The following is a 17,439-nucleotide window of genomic DNA, read 5'->3' as shown; positions in this document are numbered from 1 at the left end:
TGCCGGACGCGGAGCCGCGCAGTCCCCGCGGGTGTCCGCGCACATCCCCCGGCGCTTCTCCTCCCGACTGCGGGTCTCCGCTCGGCAGGGCCAAGGGGCTGCTTCTCAGATTGCAAGCAGCCCTCTGAGTAGCTTAAAAAATAAATAAAAGGATTTAAATATAGATATGTAGCTTTAAATATATATTTAACATTTTATATATTATTTATATTTTTATATATATAAAAAAGATCTATTTTATTTCCGTCTTTGGAGAAAATAGCAAATCAATGCCACCCTGTCTCCCAAGCATGTTTCCCTTCTAGTAAAGGAAGCTCCACCTCTGCTAGGGATTGATTCGCCCAGCAGTTTTTAGGATAATTTATGGAGCAACCTGATGAGCCTATTGGGCGAGTTGCTCGGTCCTTCTAGAGTGGGTTCCTACCTGTTTGGGTGTTTTATTTTATTTTTTCCCCCCTTCCCTTCCCCTCCCCTCCCTTTGCCTGCCGTGTGCCGGGGGGGGACGGTGGGATTGGCAGGGTCGCTATTCCCCAGCCTCTCCGGAGAAAACTCGGGGAAGGGAGAGCGCCTTCACGCCCATGGACGCGTGGGGGGCCCCCACGCCCCGCTGGAGCCGTCGCCGCGGGGCCCGGCTGCTGCTGCTGCTGCTGACCGTGCGGCTGGGGAGCGGGTGAGTACGGCGGGGATCCCCGCACCAGCCCCGGCAGCCCGCACCCTCCCGCCGGCTCTCGGCTACCTGCGCATCGCGCCCCGGGCTGAGCTCGGGGGGCGCCGGGCGGGCTTGGGGAGGGGGACGGGGGAAGGGGGCGTGCTACGCGCCGCGAAACTTAAATAAAAAAAAAGGTCCCGGTGCTCCGGCGGCGGGTCCCGCGGGCGGCTGCGGGGGAAGCCGGCACCGGCAAAGTAAAACTTCTGCCGCATTCCACTTGTTCGCTGAGCCGGTTGGTGAGTGCGGGCTCAGCTCGGTGCTGGGAAAAGCGCGTCCCCCCGCAGGGGCCGGCGGGCCGGGGCAGCGGGCTGGTGGGGGAGCCCTGGGCCCAAGGAGGGGCGGCGGTGCGGGCTGCCGCCCGGCAACAAGCTCCCCGCAGCGCCGGCACCTCCCCGCCGCCGTGCCTGCCCGTCCCCGCTCGCCCGCCGGTTGCTGCTGGGAGAGGAGGCTGGAGTTTCACTGGCGAGCGGCTGCGGCGCTGATGGCTTCTTTGGAAGAGCCTGGTCCAGCAGCCGGAGGTAACGTGGGGGCATTGCCCGTGGTGCTGGCACTTTTTCACTGCGCTGTCCCCGCAGCGGGGCATCCTGCACGGCACCGGCTTGTGCCTCTGCAGCCCTCGGGAGTGGGATCGTGCCCACGCGTGGGGTGGTGCCGGGCAGCTGCTCAAGTCCCAGAAGTTGGAAACGTGCATTTTAAGCGAGAGTTACAAAATTGATCTGAAGGGCTCTGAAGAAACATCAGTTCGGTACTGCTGCGTACATGTGTTATTAGCACCCGTAACAACTTAAAGAAAAGCAATCTGATCATTCAGCGCCATTAATACTTCAGAGCTAATGTGAATCATTCCACAGGTTATACTCTCATAAAAATCACAAGGCAGTACTAAAAGGGTATTTGACTGTTGCCCAGTGTGTCTTTCTTTTTAATGATAGACCAAATTATCATTCTAAGAGGATATACAAATGTGCAGTATAAAGGCTGGGGAAAAAAAAATCTATTAAATATTTTTTTAAGTTCGTCAGACTCTAGACCCCTTCCCCATACTGAATGATGATTTATCAATCTATGTGAAGTGTGTTGTTCTCAGCTCATCTCTCATCTTCAGAAGGCTTCTGTGTTATCCTAGTCAGAAAACCACTGATTATACTTTTCTTACTCTGTGTCTTTTAAAACCTTGGCATATTATGGAAATATTTTTCAAAAGCATTGATGGAAATTATACCAGTGCAGCTGTGCGTCTTCAGAATGCTTCTTAATGAACATATTGTACCTCAGGTATGAAAGAAATTATCAAGTGGTTTGAGAGAAAAGAATATGCATGCTAATTTATCAGTTCAAAGACTTAGTTACAAAGGAGGAGGACTAGCTAAAAAAAAGTTACAATTTTTTTTTGTTTGTCAAAGTGTGGTTGTGATTACAGGACTGGGTGTAGATTATTATGTATACATGTCATTAACAGTAGCATTTATAATAAGTTGATAAGAAGTCTTCAGTGAGAAAAAGAGGTAACTTACATGCATTATTTTATTTTGTGTTCCAGAACATCTCAGATAAAATGGAACCTTTGGTATAAATATCCATGTATCTGAATCAACTATTTTCAGGCTTGCCTTTCATTCAGAGGCTACATGGGAAAATGGTCGTTGAGAGATTTTTCTTTTTTTCCTTTTTTTTTTTTTAAGTGACCGCAAATGGACATGTTTTTCCGATCCTGATTCTCTGGTATGTAATACATTACAACTCAGGGGTGTTTGCAGAGAGCTCAGGAGCTCTATCGCCTTTTAGCAGCCTGCCACAAAGCAGGATGCAAATACTATTTTTCTGCTTCTTTGGATGCCTTTCTCTAGTTTCAGCCCAAGCTTTTCCTTGAAGTTTGAACTAAAACACAGAAGTGTTTTTCTCAAGAATAGACTGCGCTGCACCAATTCTGGCTGTTTTTCTAAAAACATCTTGCAGCAGCCAACCCACCTTTTCAACACATACTTTTAAAAGGTTGCAAATTGCATCACTTCTAGTATGCATTTATACACAAAGTACTTTGTGCTGAGTAAGGTTACTTCAGGTGTAACAAATGGAGGTAAAGCCTAAGCAAGGACATTGGAAGTTGAGTCCAACCAAGAGTTTATCCTTTTAATGTACTGCCCCAAAAGCTGTAGCGTGACATTAGACCGAACTTCTTTCACCAAAGGAATTCATTGCCGTTGAACTCTGTCCCATAAAACAGTTGTTTTCCCCCAGTTCTCCACATGCATCACAAACAGACCAGAACGGCCAATGCACTTGATGCAACTTCATGAGTTAGTATTTTGAAGTACTATTTTTGTCAATAGCTGACATCTCTTCTGTAGCAAAAATTGGGCTGTGAGCTTTCTATAAGGTATGTGCAGGAAGAGAGTAGTTACCTAGCAGTCACTGCAGTCCTAATAGGGAGAGCGTAAGAGCTGACAATATAATTAATATTATTTCTTTAGTTCTAACCATACAGGTGAGGCATAACTGTAACATTTCTTCTAATTTATACGGCTTGAAATGGTATGTGCTGATCAGCATCCCTAACAGTGTATTGTAAGCATAACTTAAATTTGGCCATATCTTCCTTTTAGTTTTGTAACCTGACGTTCTAAAAAGCAATTATAAATCCTCCATTGCAATGTAACTGTCAGCAGGTGCAAATGTCAACTAATATTTTCTTTTCCGTTTCAAAGTATCTCTTAGGAAAATACATATATAATACGACCTATGTTTTCTTTGCATATAAATTCCTGGATCAGAGTTAAGCCTGTCATAACGACATGGGTTTCTTAATGCTTGATAATAGCAATTTACTGTTTTATTTGAACATCTGTGATGTTTATTCATTATTATCCTCACTCTTATGTGCTTTTTCATGATGTGACAGTGAAGAACTTGTTATTTAGCAGCCCCGGTGGTTTAAAATATGGTTTATTTTATTAAAAGTTTATTAATATTTTTTTCTGTTAGTATAAAGTTTAATGAGACATAAATATTGAGAAATACTTATATTCTTTGCACACAATTTTCTTACAATGGATTTAAAGGAAACATTGAAACTATGGCAATCCATTAAAAAAAAAGGCTCTCATAGCAAATTGAACTACATTTTCAATTACTTTTAACTTTCTGTTTGTTAAATATGCCTGATGTTAAATAGGAGCACCCTTGCTACCAGTTCAAGCCTTTCTGAGCTGGATAGAAAAGGTTACAGGTGAGCACTCATTGACTTTGGTCAACTTTTTTGTGGATACGTAAGTCTGGCCACAGAGTAAATTACAAGGGGGTTGGGAGATCTGTGGTTTTTCTTTGAAGCTGTAGAGGAATTGTAATAATCTGGGTCAAATACAACACATAATTTCTATGGCCAAGGACTACTTAAATGGACTTGGCATATGCGCTGTTTGAAAGTGAGTTGCCTTGGTTTGTGCTATCATATATATACTTAAAAAGTCATGTATGTTGAAGTCATAGAAAAACAAAGGTGAGTATCTTCCCAAATGGGCAAAGAGCTATTTTTGCAGTAACATTTATGAGAGAAGAGTACTAGGGCTTTTTTAATTACCTGCATAGCCCTTTCTGCACTGCATCCTAAATTGAGTGTGTACTTAGGTAAAATAACAGTATTACAACTTATTTGGTAAAGAGCAACAGACAGAAGTGATAATTATAAATGACAGCATATAGCATACTGACAGGAACCTTTCAAAGGGTGGTGGATGACAGTGACGCTAACTTTTATTTCTTAACAATTTCTCTGAATGGTAATAATTTGTAAGGAGTAATTCAGATGCAATTGAATGAACCTGGAGATGACACAGAAGTCCTGATTTTGCAGTTTTATGCATGCAAATATTTTTAATAAGGCTGAAAATAGCGTGATGAGTTCAGTGGCCTACTGGCCTATGTAAAAACTTGGTTCTAGATATCTAAACTTAAAATCGTAAATCATGCAACAACACTAAACTAACAGAGGCGACTGGAGAGACTAGGAAGATTTAGTCAACTCAACAGGAGTTGACCAGAACTGAACTTGCTTCAAAGAAGAGGGAAATCTCAGTGATATGGCAAACATGGGAACAAATAGTTTCTAAAACATGCTTTCATTGCTGGATGTTCAAGTCAGTAGGATCCACTGTGATAATCCAGCCTGATATCAGAACAAAGAAAACTGAAGAATTTACCCTGGCTTCTGCATCAGGTTTGTTGCTTCAGTATGACTTTTCTAAGTCCCTGCATAGAAGCTTGGAAGAGGAGGAATCCAATGAAATATTTTACCGTATTTCTAGTCTGAGGTTTCTCTGGCTTCCAGCCAGTGGATCTTCTGCCTTCTTCTGCTACCTGAAAAAAAGCCTGATTTTTTCCCAGTAACACCTGCTACAGCTGGCTCAGCCACTGGATCCCACATCCATTTCTCTGCGGGGAAATCCAGGTCTTGGTTCACACCTCTGGTTCTGCAGGGCAACCTCAGGGTGCAGATCCATGGTTGCAGCGGTTCTTCAGGAACGGAGTATGGTCTGCAGCTGGCTGCTCTTCAACAAGGAAACCGGTCACCAAACTCTTCCTTGCCCTGTGTGCCTCTGCCAAGTTTTGCCTCGAACCTAGTCTTTCATGATATGCTGTAGATTATTTGCTCGGAGAAACCTCCTCACCTCTTAGAGATGAGAAGCTGCAGTGCAGTCAGATGCCTAGCAGTTGTTGCAGGATGAATGATCTACTCCAAAATGAAAGTTTTATACAAATGTGTCACAGAGATACTCTGCACAGAGTGGAAATTTCCGTTGAAATGGATGTACCCATGCTACAGTTATACTAACTACTGTTAGAAGTATTTCCCTGGTATCTGTAGTTTAAGAGGCAATTTGATAGCAACTTACATTTTTTTCTCAGGTAAGTAAACTGAGATACTTAAATTTCTTCAGAAAGTACTGAATTGTTTGTTTAACCATTTTTTAAACACTTTCCATTTTTTCTTTGAAGAACAGACCTCAAAAATGGGTAGGTTTTATAAATATTAGCCTCATTAATGGCAGATACACACAGAATATTACTTCCCTACTCCTGCTTCATACTGCTGAGATACTCTATCCCAGGATTAGCTCCAGTATTGCTCTGGTGTACCTCATATTCTTTTTGCTTTCTGCCTTGATCCTCAAATACTTTTCCATGTCACTGCATTCATCTCTGATAAGGTGTGAATGGGTAATTCTGTGTTTCTAAATTTATATGCAGTTATTTTTCTTATTTTCAGGAAGACAGACATAGTGAATAAGAAAGATCTGAGGTAACATGAGATATGTCTCCTTCAGATTAAATTATTTGAGGTCTTAAATAGATTGTTAGTCCTTTCATTTAATATGGTTTTCTTCTTATTTAAGGCAGTGTACCACAAGGGTTTAAGTCTTATTAAGTCTTATTATTATTAATGTAATATTATGGTCCAATTTATCTTTCAGAATAAAGTTTAACTGGATGGAATTTTTATTAGGCAAAAGTTGTGGTATTAAGTATTAATTTAGGTGGCTAACTCTGTCACTATAAGTCATGACAAATTTTTTTCTTCATTGTCCGATGCTGTATTTACATGGCAGAATAAATTATGTAGGTGTGTTTAAAAATAAAGTTCCCTCAGTGTTTTCCCTAGGGAGAAAGGTACTTGATCTCACCAGCATACAGCCAGCAAATATGTACTGGATTGTATCAGACCTGCTACAGGTGAGCTATGGACCTGTACCTTAGGTTCTTGCTTTGTTGATGAGGGCCATCCAACTGATGGCCTGCAGGTTGCATTCAGCAGGGGACAACTCCGACAGTCATAAATTTTAGTCACCATCTGACAAGAGGTGGAATACTCCTGTTGTAAAAGATATGTGTTATATTTAATACACAATAAATTACAGTGGAGAAGAGATAATTTTGCTTGCAGAGAGAGAGAGACAGCAAGCTTTTTATTACATGGTTTAGGTATTTACATTAGCCCTTACGGAGTATATTCACCTCTTTGTACAATTATTCATTAATATCATTGAGCTTTGGATGCGTCCATAATTGCATAATGACTGTTACACGCAAATTTCAGTAGAACCCATTCACTGTATTACTCTTAGGGACATGTTGTCATTGCCTAGTTATTGTAGTTGAACAGCTTTTTCTATGATTTTAAGCCAGATTCATCTATACGCCACAATTACGGTGCGCAGTTCAGTGCAAGTCTCTGGTTCTGCTGCTACTTCAGTCTACGCATATTTCTTTGCCTCCTGTGGGAGGAGACTGCTCACATGTCTACCAGAATTTTGAAGTATTTCAAATAAGCTTGTTTTTATGATGGGCTGTAGGAGATTCCTAGTTACCTGAAGATTTTGCAGGAAATATGCAATGAATTGTGTTAGAACAAATGTTCACATGAATATGTTGAAATACCAGCAGCTTAGATAACTGAAAATCTCTCATAAAGGAGAGCTCATTTTATATATTTCTTGAGATGCTGGTGACATTTTAAAGTAGATATCTAACAAAGTTGATGTTGCAATCTGATGAATGTTATAGTGACTGTGGGATGGCATTTAATTAGGGTAACTGCTTTTTATTGAGGTTATGGTTCTCAGCATTAATTTATGTTAGGTTTGTTTTAAGTCTAGTTCTGCTATGGAAAGTGTTTCTTGGATCAAGGCACTTAACCCATCAACAATATATCAGTTCATTCTGAACTTGCTGACAATTAACCTTTCATCAGTCAAGTGTAGATAGAGATCTGCAGTCTCTTGAACGGGTTGCTGACATGTGGCACATGGATTTATGTGTGTCTGTCTTTGTGTGATGATCCTAGTCTGAAACTCTCGGGAGATCTGATACTACTGTTGTTAGTAAATGTTTCAGATACCCAGAGAGGTGATGCCTTTTCATCATTACGTCCTTCCTCACCAGTTTGGGGATATTTTGTCCTTTGTTTAATACCATTTGTCCCTTTTCAGTTATATCTACTTAGGCTCTATAATTTGCTATCATTATTCTTTTATCTTCTGTTCTCTGAATCTTCATTTATTCCCCACAGTTTTGTCTGGATGAACAGTGGAATATGGCTGTTTACATTTTAATTATTTGATTGCGTGGTCTGGCCAAAACCCATAAAGAAGGTAAAACTTACCAACTGAGAAGATAAGACTTACCAATTTACATTTCTAGGTTTCATTCAAATCCATCTGAAATAAATCTCCCTAAGAATTTTAGTAGGTTTACGCTTCAGTTTCAGTCAAGGCAGTACAGATTATCCTAAGACGTACTTTATCGTCCTGACAAATTTCATTTTTTGTTGCATTCAATGGCTGGAAGGCTTTCTTTAGAAGACATTTTGTAGAGGAAGATGAATATATATTTTTTTGAAAATTTTACAACAAAATGCTCTTGATTTCTAAGATTAAAATATAGTTGGCATAAGGGCCCCTACTAATTTTTCAGCTAGCATTAGAAATGTTTGTACTAGAAGAAAGGAAGGACCTACTTACTGAAGATAAGGGGTACTTTCAAGTACTTTCCTAGGCAAAGAACTGCTTTAAGATATTGTAGTAATGATTTTCTCAGAACAGAGGAAGAGGTGTACTTACACTGCAAATCTGGGTGTTACGATCAATAAGTTACCCAGTTTTTGTAAGCTAAAACAAAACACACAACACATTCTGCAGGTTTGTAATCAGAACGTGGAATAATTGATGTGAGGAAAGAGAAGTGAGAAGTGTGTCCTATTTCCTTCCTTGTCTGGGGTGGAACAAGAACTGCTCAGAGCATCAGGAATAACAATATTAGCATAGCCTTTCCTGAAGTCAGTTTATTTTTTTCCATGTTGAAAGATTGTTTTTACCAAGTTCAGATGTTTGTGGGCTGGGCTGCTGTTCAGAGGGAGCTGGAGAGGCTGGAGGAATGGGTTGACAGGAACATTATAAAATTGATCAAGGATGAGTGCTAAGTCCTGCACCTGGGTGGGTGCCAGCAGCCTCCTGGGCTGCGTGACCAGGCGCGCACACTCAGGAGGTTGAGGGAAGTGATCATCTCCCTCTGCTCAGCACTTGTGAAATTGCATCTAGATACTGTATCCAGTTTTGGGTTTAAACTGGTGGGAGCTCAGCAGAGGATCACCAAGATGCTCAGGCAGGAGCACTTGTCCTGTGACGAGAGGGCTGTTCAGCCTGGAGAAGAGATGGCTTTGGGGGGACCCAACAGCAGCCCCTAACACTTACGGGAAGGTGATCAGAAGACAGAGGTAGGCTCTTCCCAGTGGTGCATGGTAAGAGTATGGGCAACAATGGCGATGAATTGCAACAAGGGAAGTCCCAACTAGGTATTAAGGAAAAAAATTCACTGTGAGGGTAATTGAACAGTGGAACAAGTTGTCCAGTGAGGTTGTGGGATCTCTGTCGATGGAGTTTTCAAAGACCCAGCTGGACTAAACTTTGAGAATCCTGGTCTGAATTCAGTATTGGCCCTCCTTTAAGTAGAAGTTGATGTCCCAAGATCCCTTCTAAATTGCATGATTATGTAGAAAATGGCAGGAATAATCTTGTGGGTTTTTTCAGTTGGGTTTTGTTTGGTTTTGGTTTTTTTTTAGTATGGTTTGCTATCTTACTTGTGCAAGGTTCTTGCTCTCTATTGTATAGCATAAAAGAGAGAGGTGCAGAAACAGGTAGTTGTTTCCATCAGGTTTACAAAACTGGGAAGCATATTTTTGTGACCACATATGGAGGTAAAGAGCTATTTTTACTAAGATGGTCAAAATGCGATCACTATACTAATCAAGCTGAATATGTTTGAGAATCCAGCAGCTCCGAACTGGCACAGAGAATAACCTGTACTTGGATAGATAGATGTGAGGAAAATTTTCAATTGATTTCTGGACTGCAACTTGATAGGAGTAGAGGCGGCAGTTATATTGGTCTGACCATATCAATATTTGGATGAACTTTCAAGGAGAGAAGATTAACTCTGTATTATATGAGAGGATAAAGAATATCTATGATGCTTTGAGTCCAGATGATAATTTTTGTGAGATCTTTAAAAGCCATTTGAATTAATAACAAATTTGACAAGTGTCATTTGAAATAATATGTAGCATTATCTGAAAGTTGACTTGGAGGAGAGCAATTTGTGTGGATCCCAGAACAAAATTGTTCTTCTGGAATACATCTTTAATAGTACCTGTTGTTCTTAATGTTAAAAATTCACATTTCTATAAATGTTCTTTGCAGTCAGGTTGTGCCTTTATTAAGTGTTCAGAGTTAGGTCTGGTTGTATTGTTCAGTAATTTCTGTTCAGATTAGTTTTTGTTATATTAATATCACAGAGATGTTGAAGATCATTTCATAAGAAATGCGATAATGCTTTTAAGTAAGGGTCTTGCTGGGACTAAAATTAATTGTACTGAAGTTATTGCGTGTGGGAGAAAATGTTTCATATCATTCAGAGATGTACTTCAAAGCTGTAATGACTCAAAGGAGCTTGATCACCTGATGCTTGTGATATATATTAAGATATCACAAGTCTGATAGTCTAAATACTCAAATATGTAGCCAACCCTTTTCATGACAGGGAATGAACAACAGAGGTACCTGATTTTGTTGTGTTAGTGTTCTTTTTTTTTAAAACAAAGCTTTACTTATTTAGTATTGAGTGAACTTCTTTATGTAGCTTATCCTAAAAATCTAATGTTTCTTTCTGTATAAGAATTTCCCTGACTTAATCTACGGACTTAAGGTCCAGATTCATCCCTTCAGTAAAAACTCAGGAAGGAGAGGGGAAAGAGGAAACAGGGCAGGACATTATAAATAGCCAGATAAAATATGAGATTAGAAATGGCGAAGAGCACAAGATGGTATGTGCATCCAGAAGAAGAATCTACCTAAGAGTATGTGGTAAGTATACTGGAAAAAAGATGTAGGGAATAAGTAAAACATACTTTAGTGGGAGAAAGAAATATATTTTGACACACAAAAGAATATGCCAGAGTCTGGCAAGGCAGAAGGAGGGGGAAATAGATTGATAAAAGCATCTGAGATGGAATGGGGGGGGAGAAGAGAAAAGAGATTTTTGTCAAGAGAATGTCTAAACCAGTTTAGGAAGGATGAAGATGAAGGAATACAACATCAGCGACTCTATATCCCACAATGTTAAGAAGAGCAAGTAAAGATTTCTGGAGATGTATTTTCAGTAGCTGCATTTCTTTGCTTGCAGTTATGCTTATTTTCCCAGAAGAAAAATCACAGAAATTTACTGCGATGAATAAAGCATATCAGTGAAGAAGCTGATGATAAAATGCATGGAAGTTCATTTCTGCAGAAATGTAATAGAACTGATGAGTATGAAGTCAGCCATCAAGTTTGGAAGATAAATCTTGAGAGATATTTAAACCATCCAGTACTGACAGCTAGCAGTGGAAGAAAGCTTTCAAGAAAATCTTTTGAAAAAAAATGTAATTGTGTCCTATTCTAGCAGTCATGACTATGTTGTCCTGCTGCTATTGCTGCTACTGAAAAGAAGTAATATTTGTGTATGTGCAGGCATCCCATTCCCTTTCCAGTTTCTGAGGGATACTACAAGTCTGTCTGAGGCCCTTGTTTTATCTTAGGGAGGTCCAAGGAAATATGTAAATATGTATTTTAAATTGCTGAGATAAGAATAATTGCTGATTCCCACCACATTGAAGTTGCATTTTTCACTCTCTGTAAGGAAGTTTCTTCTGTCTCAGGCACTGCTTAAACTTGTCATCCTTCTAGAGTTCAGATTTTCATTTATACCTGGTCCTATACCTTGATCATGCACGTGACGCATGCCTAAGTACTTGCCTTTTTAGCTTCTGAATTAGAATCATCACCAGCATCTGTAAAAATGTCTGACTCTGGATGTGGGGTTGTCACTGCCCATGTTTTGTTTTTCAGCAATGCTCTAGGTCTTTTGTCATGTGTGGGATTTGGCTAAGTGAGATGACCTTTGAACTCTCGTTGATGGGGTCATCAAATATACTTCTTTATCACATACAAGCATATCATGTTCAGTGTTCTGGAGTAAGGTAGGGTCTGGTTAGATGTCTGACAGGTTGGACAGCTTCCCTGGAAACCTCGTCTGTCTTGACTGACTTCTTATGAAGCATTGTCTGGTTAAATGCAGACAAATTTTGACAAACCTCTGAAGTTGTATTGTTGCTAACAAAGTGTTCTCCCATGTTTACAATTTGGGAAACATTACCGTTTTGTCAGAAAGTTGAGAAAAATAGTAATTTTCTTTTTTAAAGTACTGGAAAACAAAAGTTAAATTGTATTATACCTAGACAAAGGACATAAATGTAATATGCTGGGAAGCATGACCAGTCAATAACAGCTGTCTTAAGGCATATTTCATGATTTAGAGAAGTGTCACTGTGCCCTACCCCTGTATTGGTAAAACTCCCGAAGCAACTGCTTTTGGCTGCTGCTGGAGAAGATCCTCAGCTAAATGAACTAACACAAGTAGTCTCACGGTTTTCATTGGAATATGTAAGGCAAAAAGGAAAATGTTATGTTCCTTTCAACTCTTTCAGTATAGAAATTATCTGAAACATTGACTTTCCTTCTTATTTATTTATTTATTAATTGAATGATCATCAGAGCATTCATTGTATGGAAGGAACACTGTATCTCCGAATAGACAGAGCTACTGTGCAGTGTTGTTTAAACCTCACGGCCATGGAGGTCTTGATTGAGTTGCTTGTGCACAGGCGTGAAATGTCGATAAAGATAACTAAGGTTCCCAGCCTAGTCTCTACTGCTTCTCCAGAGGTCTACAGGTTCCCTAGAAATCAACCCTGCTTGGAGGACTGGGTACCCTCGGGTGTGTTGGGTGAGAATAGGAGCCTGGGAATGGACAACTGAATTAATCCCTAACTGTGTTTAAATACTCACACCTATGCTATGTGTAGCTCTACATGTAATACTTTGATACGCATGATGCAAATAGCAGTAGGAGCACTCTCACTATATCCATTTTTTTCCAGTTCATTACATAACCTGACAGATGTTAATTGCAACTTAAAGTTCATCTGACTGGTTTTTCTTATGTTTAAAGGAGAACAAAGACCTATGATATTAATGTCTGAAGATAAGTATGTTGCCTGATGTTGAAAAGACTTATTTAGTCATTAGTCACTTGTGCTCAGGGATTTATTAGTCATGGTAATGTCTCCAATTAGTTGAAGGACAGAGACCATAATTAGGGCACTTTTTGCCTAATTACTATTAACTGTATACATGCAATTTACTGTTGAGTTTATGAGGCTAGCTGAAGTGTTATAAAAACAATCATGTTAAGAAGTTAGGTCTCTTTCTTATTTATAAAATCATTAAAATTAGCATTAACACCCACAGTAATAGATGTAAAATAGCGTCATGCCATGGAACAGAAATGTTTTAATGTCTGATGACATATTTTTGTTCTAAATCATTGTCTCTACAGCTATTCTGAAAAAGACCTACTGAATGAACTTTGTTAAAAAAAAAATTTTTACAGTAAATGGAGAGAGGATCAAATATTTTGTTCTGTGTATAGTGAAATAACCTTTAGATGATCTTGGAAAGGAAAAGAATTACCCTTTAATTAAGTTTGCCTTTGTTCCTTGGGTTGTGAGAAAGAGGGGAAAGTGCTACTGTTAAAGTGAGGGTGGAGTTAATTGACATTAATCTTCATGGGTTTGTTAGATTTATTTTAACTGCAAAGAAGTAAAAAAGTGCTCAGCCCAAGTTAACTTGCTAAATATTTGAACAGCATACCTGAATTTAACATTTTATTTTTTGGTTTGGAATGAAGTTTGCTGTCTTCTGTCTTTGCTTCTACCCCATTCCAAACCCTGGGAAAAAAGCTGGACTTTGCAATGAGAGACACACAGAAACTCGGGTAAAAGGTCGACAGTTTTGAACCATCTTATTTTCCAAAGTTAATGTTTCTTTAAAGAACATGGTCTAGCAACCTCAGTTAGATCCTGGTAACACGATCTCAACTGGTCCTGCCGACTGTGTAATTCTGAAGGGATTTCTACCTTTGAAACAGAGTGGGTCAAATCTATTTAGTATGACAAAGATCAGTAATTCGGATGCCTAGACATGAATATGTACACAGTGTCTGTCCTGTTTCCTCTGTGTGTTTAGGTGCTCTTTTGGGGGAGCTAGCTGCTTTATGCAACTCCTCCCAAAACCTCTGGAATGAGAATTCAAGTTGGCAGGTGTTGTGTGCTCTTCTTCACTGGAGGGCATACAGAAGACTTTCTATATATTCTGGTCACTTCCTTTTTCCAGCCAGCATCATTCCTGTCTTATCTCAATCCTGTGGCTGTACATCAGTGGCTACGGCTTAGCAATCAAAAGCGTAGAACTGGGTGCCATCAGCACTGCAGAGACGTTATAGTCTTTATTGCATGCTTGATGGTCTTGGGCACATTTTAAAGAGTTAAAATTCTTCAAATTCTCCGCAAATAATTGGGCTGATCCTAAGAGTGAGGTGCCCTGGGTCTGTACAGTGCTCTGGTGGTTTTGCTGTACTTTCTGCTGTTCGTGGGATGGAGGACAAAAGGAGGAAGCAGAAAAGGTCAGGTTTGTAGTGGGCATGTCTCTTTCCTTAGAGAGCTGCTTATAAATAAGTTTTACTCCTCATCACCTTAATGCCCCTGGGGAAAGGCTGGGATTGTCTCTGCACTCTTACCAACTGTAAGATAATTTATATAGTAATTAGATGACATAAAGTACAAGCAGACCAAAAATATATTAAAAAAAAATGCAGTGTGGCAATGAAACATGAAAGAGATGGCAATAGGTAGCTTTGAGGGAAAAAGAGTGTACATTTACAAAACTTAACTTCCTACTTCTTTTAGTGCTCCCATTAGTGGGATCCTGCTAATGGGAAATGTTAAATATTTAATATCTGACATTTCTATAATGTCTATGTAGTGCAGTAAAGATTAAGTATTTTACGTTGCATTTCAATTTAAAAGAATGAAAGCACTGTTCAGACTGTTACAGGGGAAGCTGTCAGTGAACCTTGTATTTAGATTGCATATTACTTTCATCTATAATAGACTCTTGTGACTTGTTTGCAGCCATCTAGGTATGAAAGTCCCAATATCTGAGCAGTGCCTTTTGTGCATCCTCTGGGAACCTACTGAGCTGTGGCAAGCTCCCTGTTGCACTTCCCAAATTAAGCAGGCATGCCAAAACCACCGAGCAGTTTCCACAGCTGTAACAGTCTTGATTTTCAGTGACACTTGCTAGTGTTATCTGAGAGGTGTTGCAAGGTCTTACGAATACAGACTGTTTTGGTGCATTCCCACAAAGGAGTGCAATAAAAGCCAGGCGTGCCTATTCCATCTCTGTCCTTTCCTGACTTTTTCTGTCCTTTCCCCCTGAAGGCATAGTGTTGTCTCCATGTGGAACACGCTGGTTGGTCTTCATTGTTGTAGGAAATTTACTGAAAAATTCCACCCTTAGTTTTGACGGCAGTGTATGTCTGTCTATTAGAAGCCCTTAAATCCCTTTCTAATAATATAGCAGTAACATTTTTAGTTTTAGTGTACAATACAAATTGGTACAAGGACAGTAATTTAATTCCTTTCTTTTACTGGAATATCTGTGCTTATGCTACCATTGTGATGGATTTATATGGATTGCATACACTCTGTTATAATTGCTAGCCAGTGTCCATTTGTGAAGATACCTTGTGTGACTGTCAGAGTTACTGCTATCAGTCTGATGCACTTTGCTTGACTTGACGCCCATAGCAGTTCCCTGAAATAAGCTGGATGAGTAATATAGATTGCAAACTTTAGCACTGGAGGAATACTTAAGTCCACACTCATTTGATTCAAATGGAAAGAAAACTACTTCCAGGCATTCTTTGACCTTTCCGTGATATCTGAGTGAATCTGCAGATGCAACCACGGTATTGTAATTTTTTTCTAATGACTTAGTGATAAACTATATATTGCTGCTTATCTAATTAAAAGATAGACAATAAATGAATGTGTAAGTGTTTTCCTTGTGCATTTGTTTCATCTTGATAAAATACGTAGTTAACAAATGATCTTAACTGAAAGGAATGTTACAACATTTTAACTATACCACGTATACATGCAGATACAAAACTGACACGACTGCAGCTTCTGTGAATGTTTAGTCATAGCACATGGATGTAATGTTTGCTTTCTTAAAATATGAATGGAGTTGAATAAGTCTTATTTTTGTATATCATAGCTAGAAGTGAGGCTACTAGGAAGGAGATTCTGTAATGTTCTTGACACCAAGATGTATCTATTACAATGATTAAACATCTCTTAGAAATATTAGTACCTGTGGTGGGTTGACCCTGGCTGGATGCCAGGTACCCACCAAAGCCCCTCTATCACTCCCCTCCTCAGCTGGAAAGGGGAGAGAAAATATAACGAAAGGCTTGTGAGTCGAGATAAGGACAGGGAGAGATCATTCATCAATTACCGTCATCGGCAAAACAAACTCGACTTGGGGAAATTAGTTTAATTTATTACCAATCAAATCAGAGCAAGGTTATGAGAAATAAAAACTAAATCTTAAAACACCTTCCCCCCACCTCACTCTTCTTCCCGGGCTCAATTTCACTTCCGAATTCCCTACTTCCTCCCCCTGAGCGGCGCAGGGGGAATGGGGGTTGTGGTCAGTTCATCACATGTTGTCTCTGCTGCTCCTTCCTCCTCAGGGAGAGGACTCCTCACACTCTTCCACTGCTCCAGCGTGGGGTCCTTCTCACGGAAGACAGTTCTCTACAAACTTCTCCAACGTGAGTCCTTCCCATGGGCTGCAGTTCTTCATGAACTGCTCCAGCGTGGGTCCCTTCCATGGGGTGCAGTCCTTCAGGAACAGACTGCCCCAGGGTGGGTCCCCCACAGGGTCACAAGTCCTGCCACCAAACCTGCTCCAGCGTGGGCTCCTGTCTCCACAGGTCCACAGGTCCTGCCAGGAACCTGCTCCAGCACAGGTTTCCCACGGGGTCACAGCCTCCTTTGGGCACATCCACCTGCTCTGGTGTGGTGTCCTCCAGGGGCTGCAGGTGGATATCTGCTTCACCATGGACCTCCATGGGATGCAGGGGGACAGCCTGCCTCACCATGGTCTTCCCCAGGGGCTGCAGGGGAATCTCTGCTCTGGTGCCTGGAGCACGTCCTCCCCCTCCTTCTTCACTGACCTTGGTGTCTGCAGAGTTGTTTCTCTCACATATTCTCACTCCTCTCTCTGGCTGCCGTTGAGCAGTTTTTTCCTCCTTCTTTACTATGTTATCCCAGAGGTGCTACCACCGTCACTGATGGACTCAGCCTTGGCCAGTGGGGGGTCTGTCTTGGAGTCGGCTGGCATTGGCTCTATTGGACATGGGGGAAGCTTTTGGCAGCTTCTCATAGAAGCCACCCCTGTAGGCCCTCTGCTGTCAAAACCTTGCCACACAAACTCAATACAGTACCATGATTTGAAAATGGAATACATGTAGGGAAAAGCTTGGGAATTATATTTTGTCTTTTAAAACAGGAAAAGTCTGTCAGTAAGAGGATGCCTGCTGCTGCTTTTATGAGTTTCATTCATGGCTTGAGTTTTTCTGTATGGGTGATGTGTTAATTCTTCTCTTGTCATGTTTATTAGCTTAAATTCTCTACTGCCATAAACCAAAATGTTGGTGTTTTAAATAAGGGCCTG

At 40.4% G+C, this 17,439-nt stretch overlaps 1 protein-coding gene across 1 annotated transcript in view; it reads left to right on the top strand.

Moving 5' to 3' along the window:
* Window positions 1-406: 406 nt before the first annotated feature.
* The window catches only part of GABRG1 (gamma-aminobutyric acid type A receptor subunit gamma1), a 57,138-nt gene continuing 40,105 nt past the window's right edge, over window positions 407-17,439 (top strand). The window contains exon 1 of the mRNA XM_075149007.1: window positions 407-670. Coding sequence (XP_075005108.1) covers window positions 579-670 — 92 coding nt within the window. The 5' untranslated portion in view covers window positions 407-578. The remainder of the gene's footprint in view (window positions 671-17,439) is intronic.

The sequence above is a fragment of the Calonectris borealis genome, chromosome 4, assembly GCF_964195595.1.
Source record: "Calonectris borealis chromosome 4, bCalBor7.hap1.2, whole genome shotgun sequence".
Lineage (NCBI taxonomy): Eukaryota > Metazoa > Chordata > Aves > Procellariiformes > Procellariidae > Calonectris > Calonectris borealis.
Note: the sequence above shows the minus strand (reverse complement) of the source record. Positions and strands in the feature narration are given on the sequence as shown.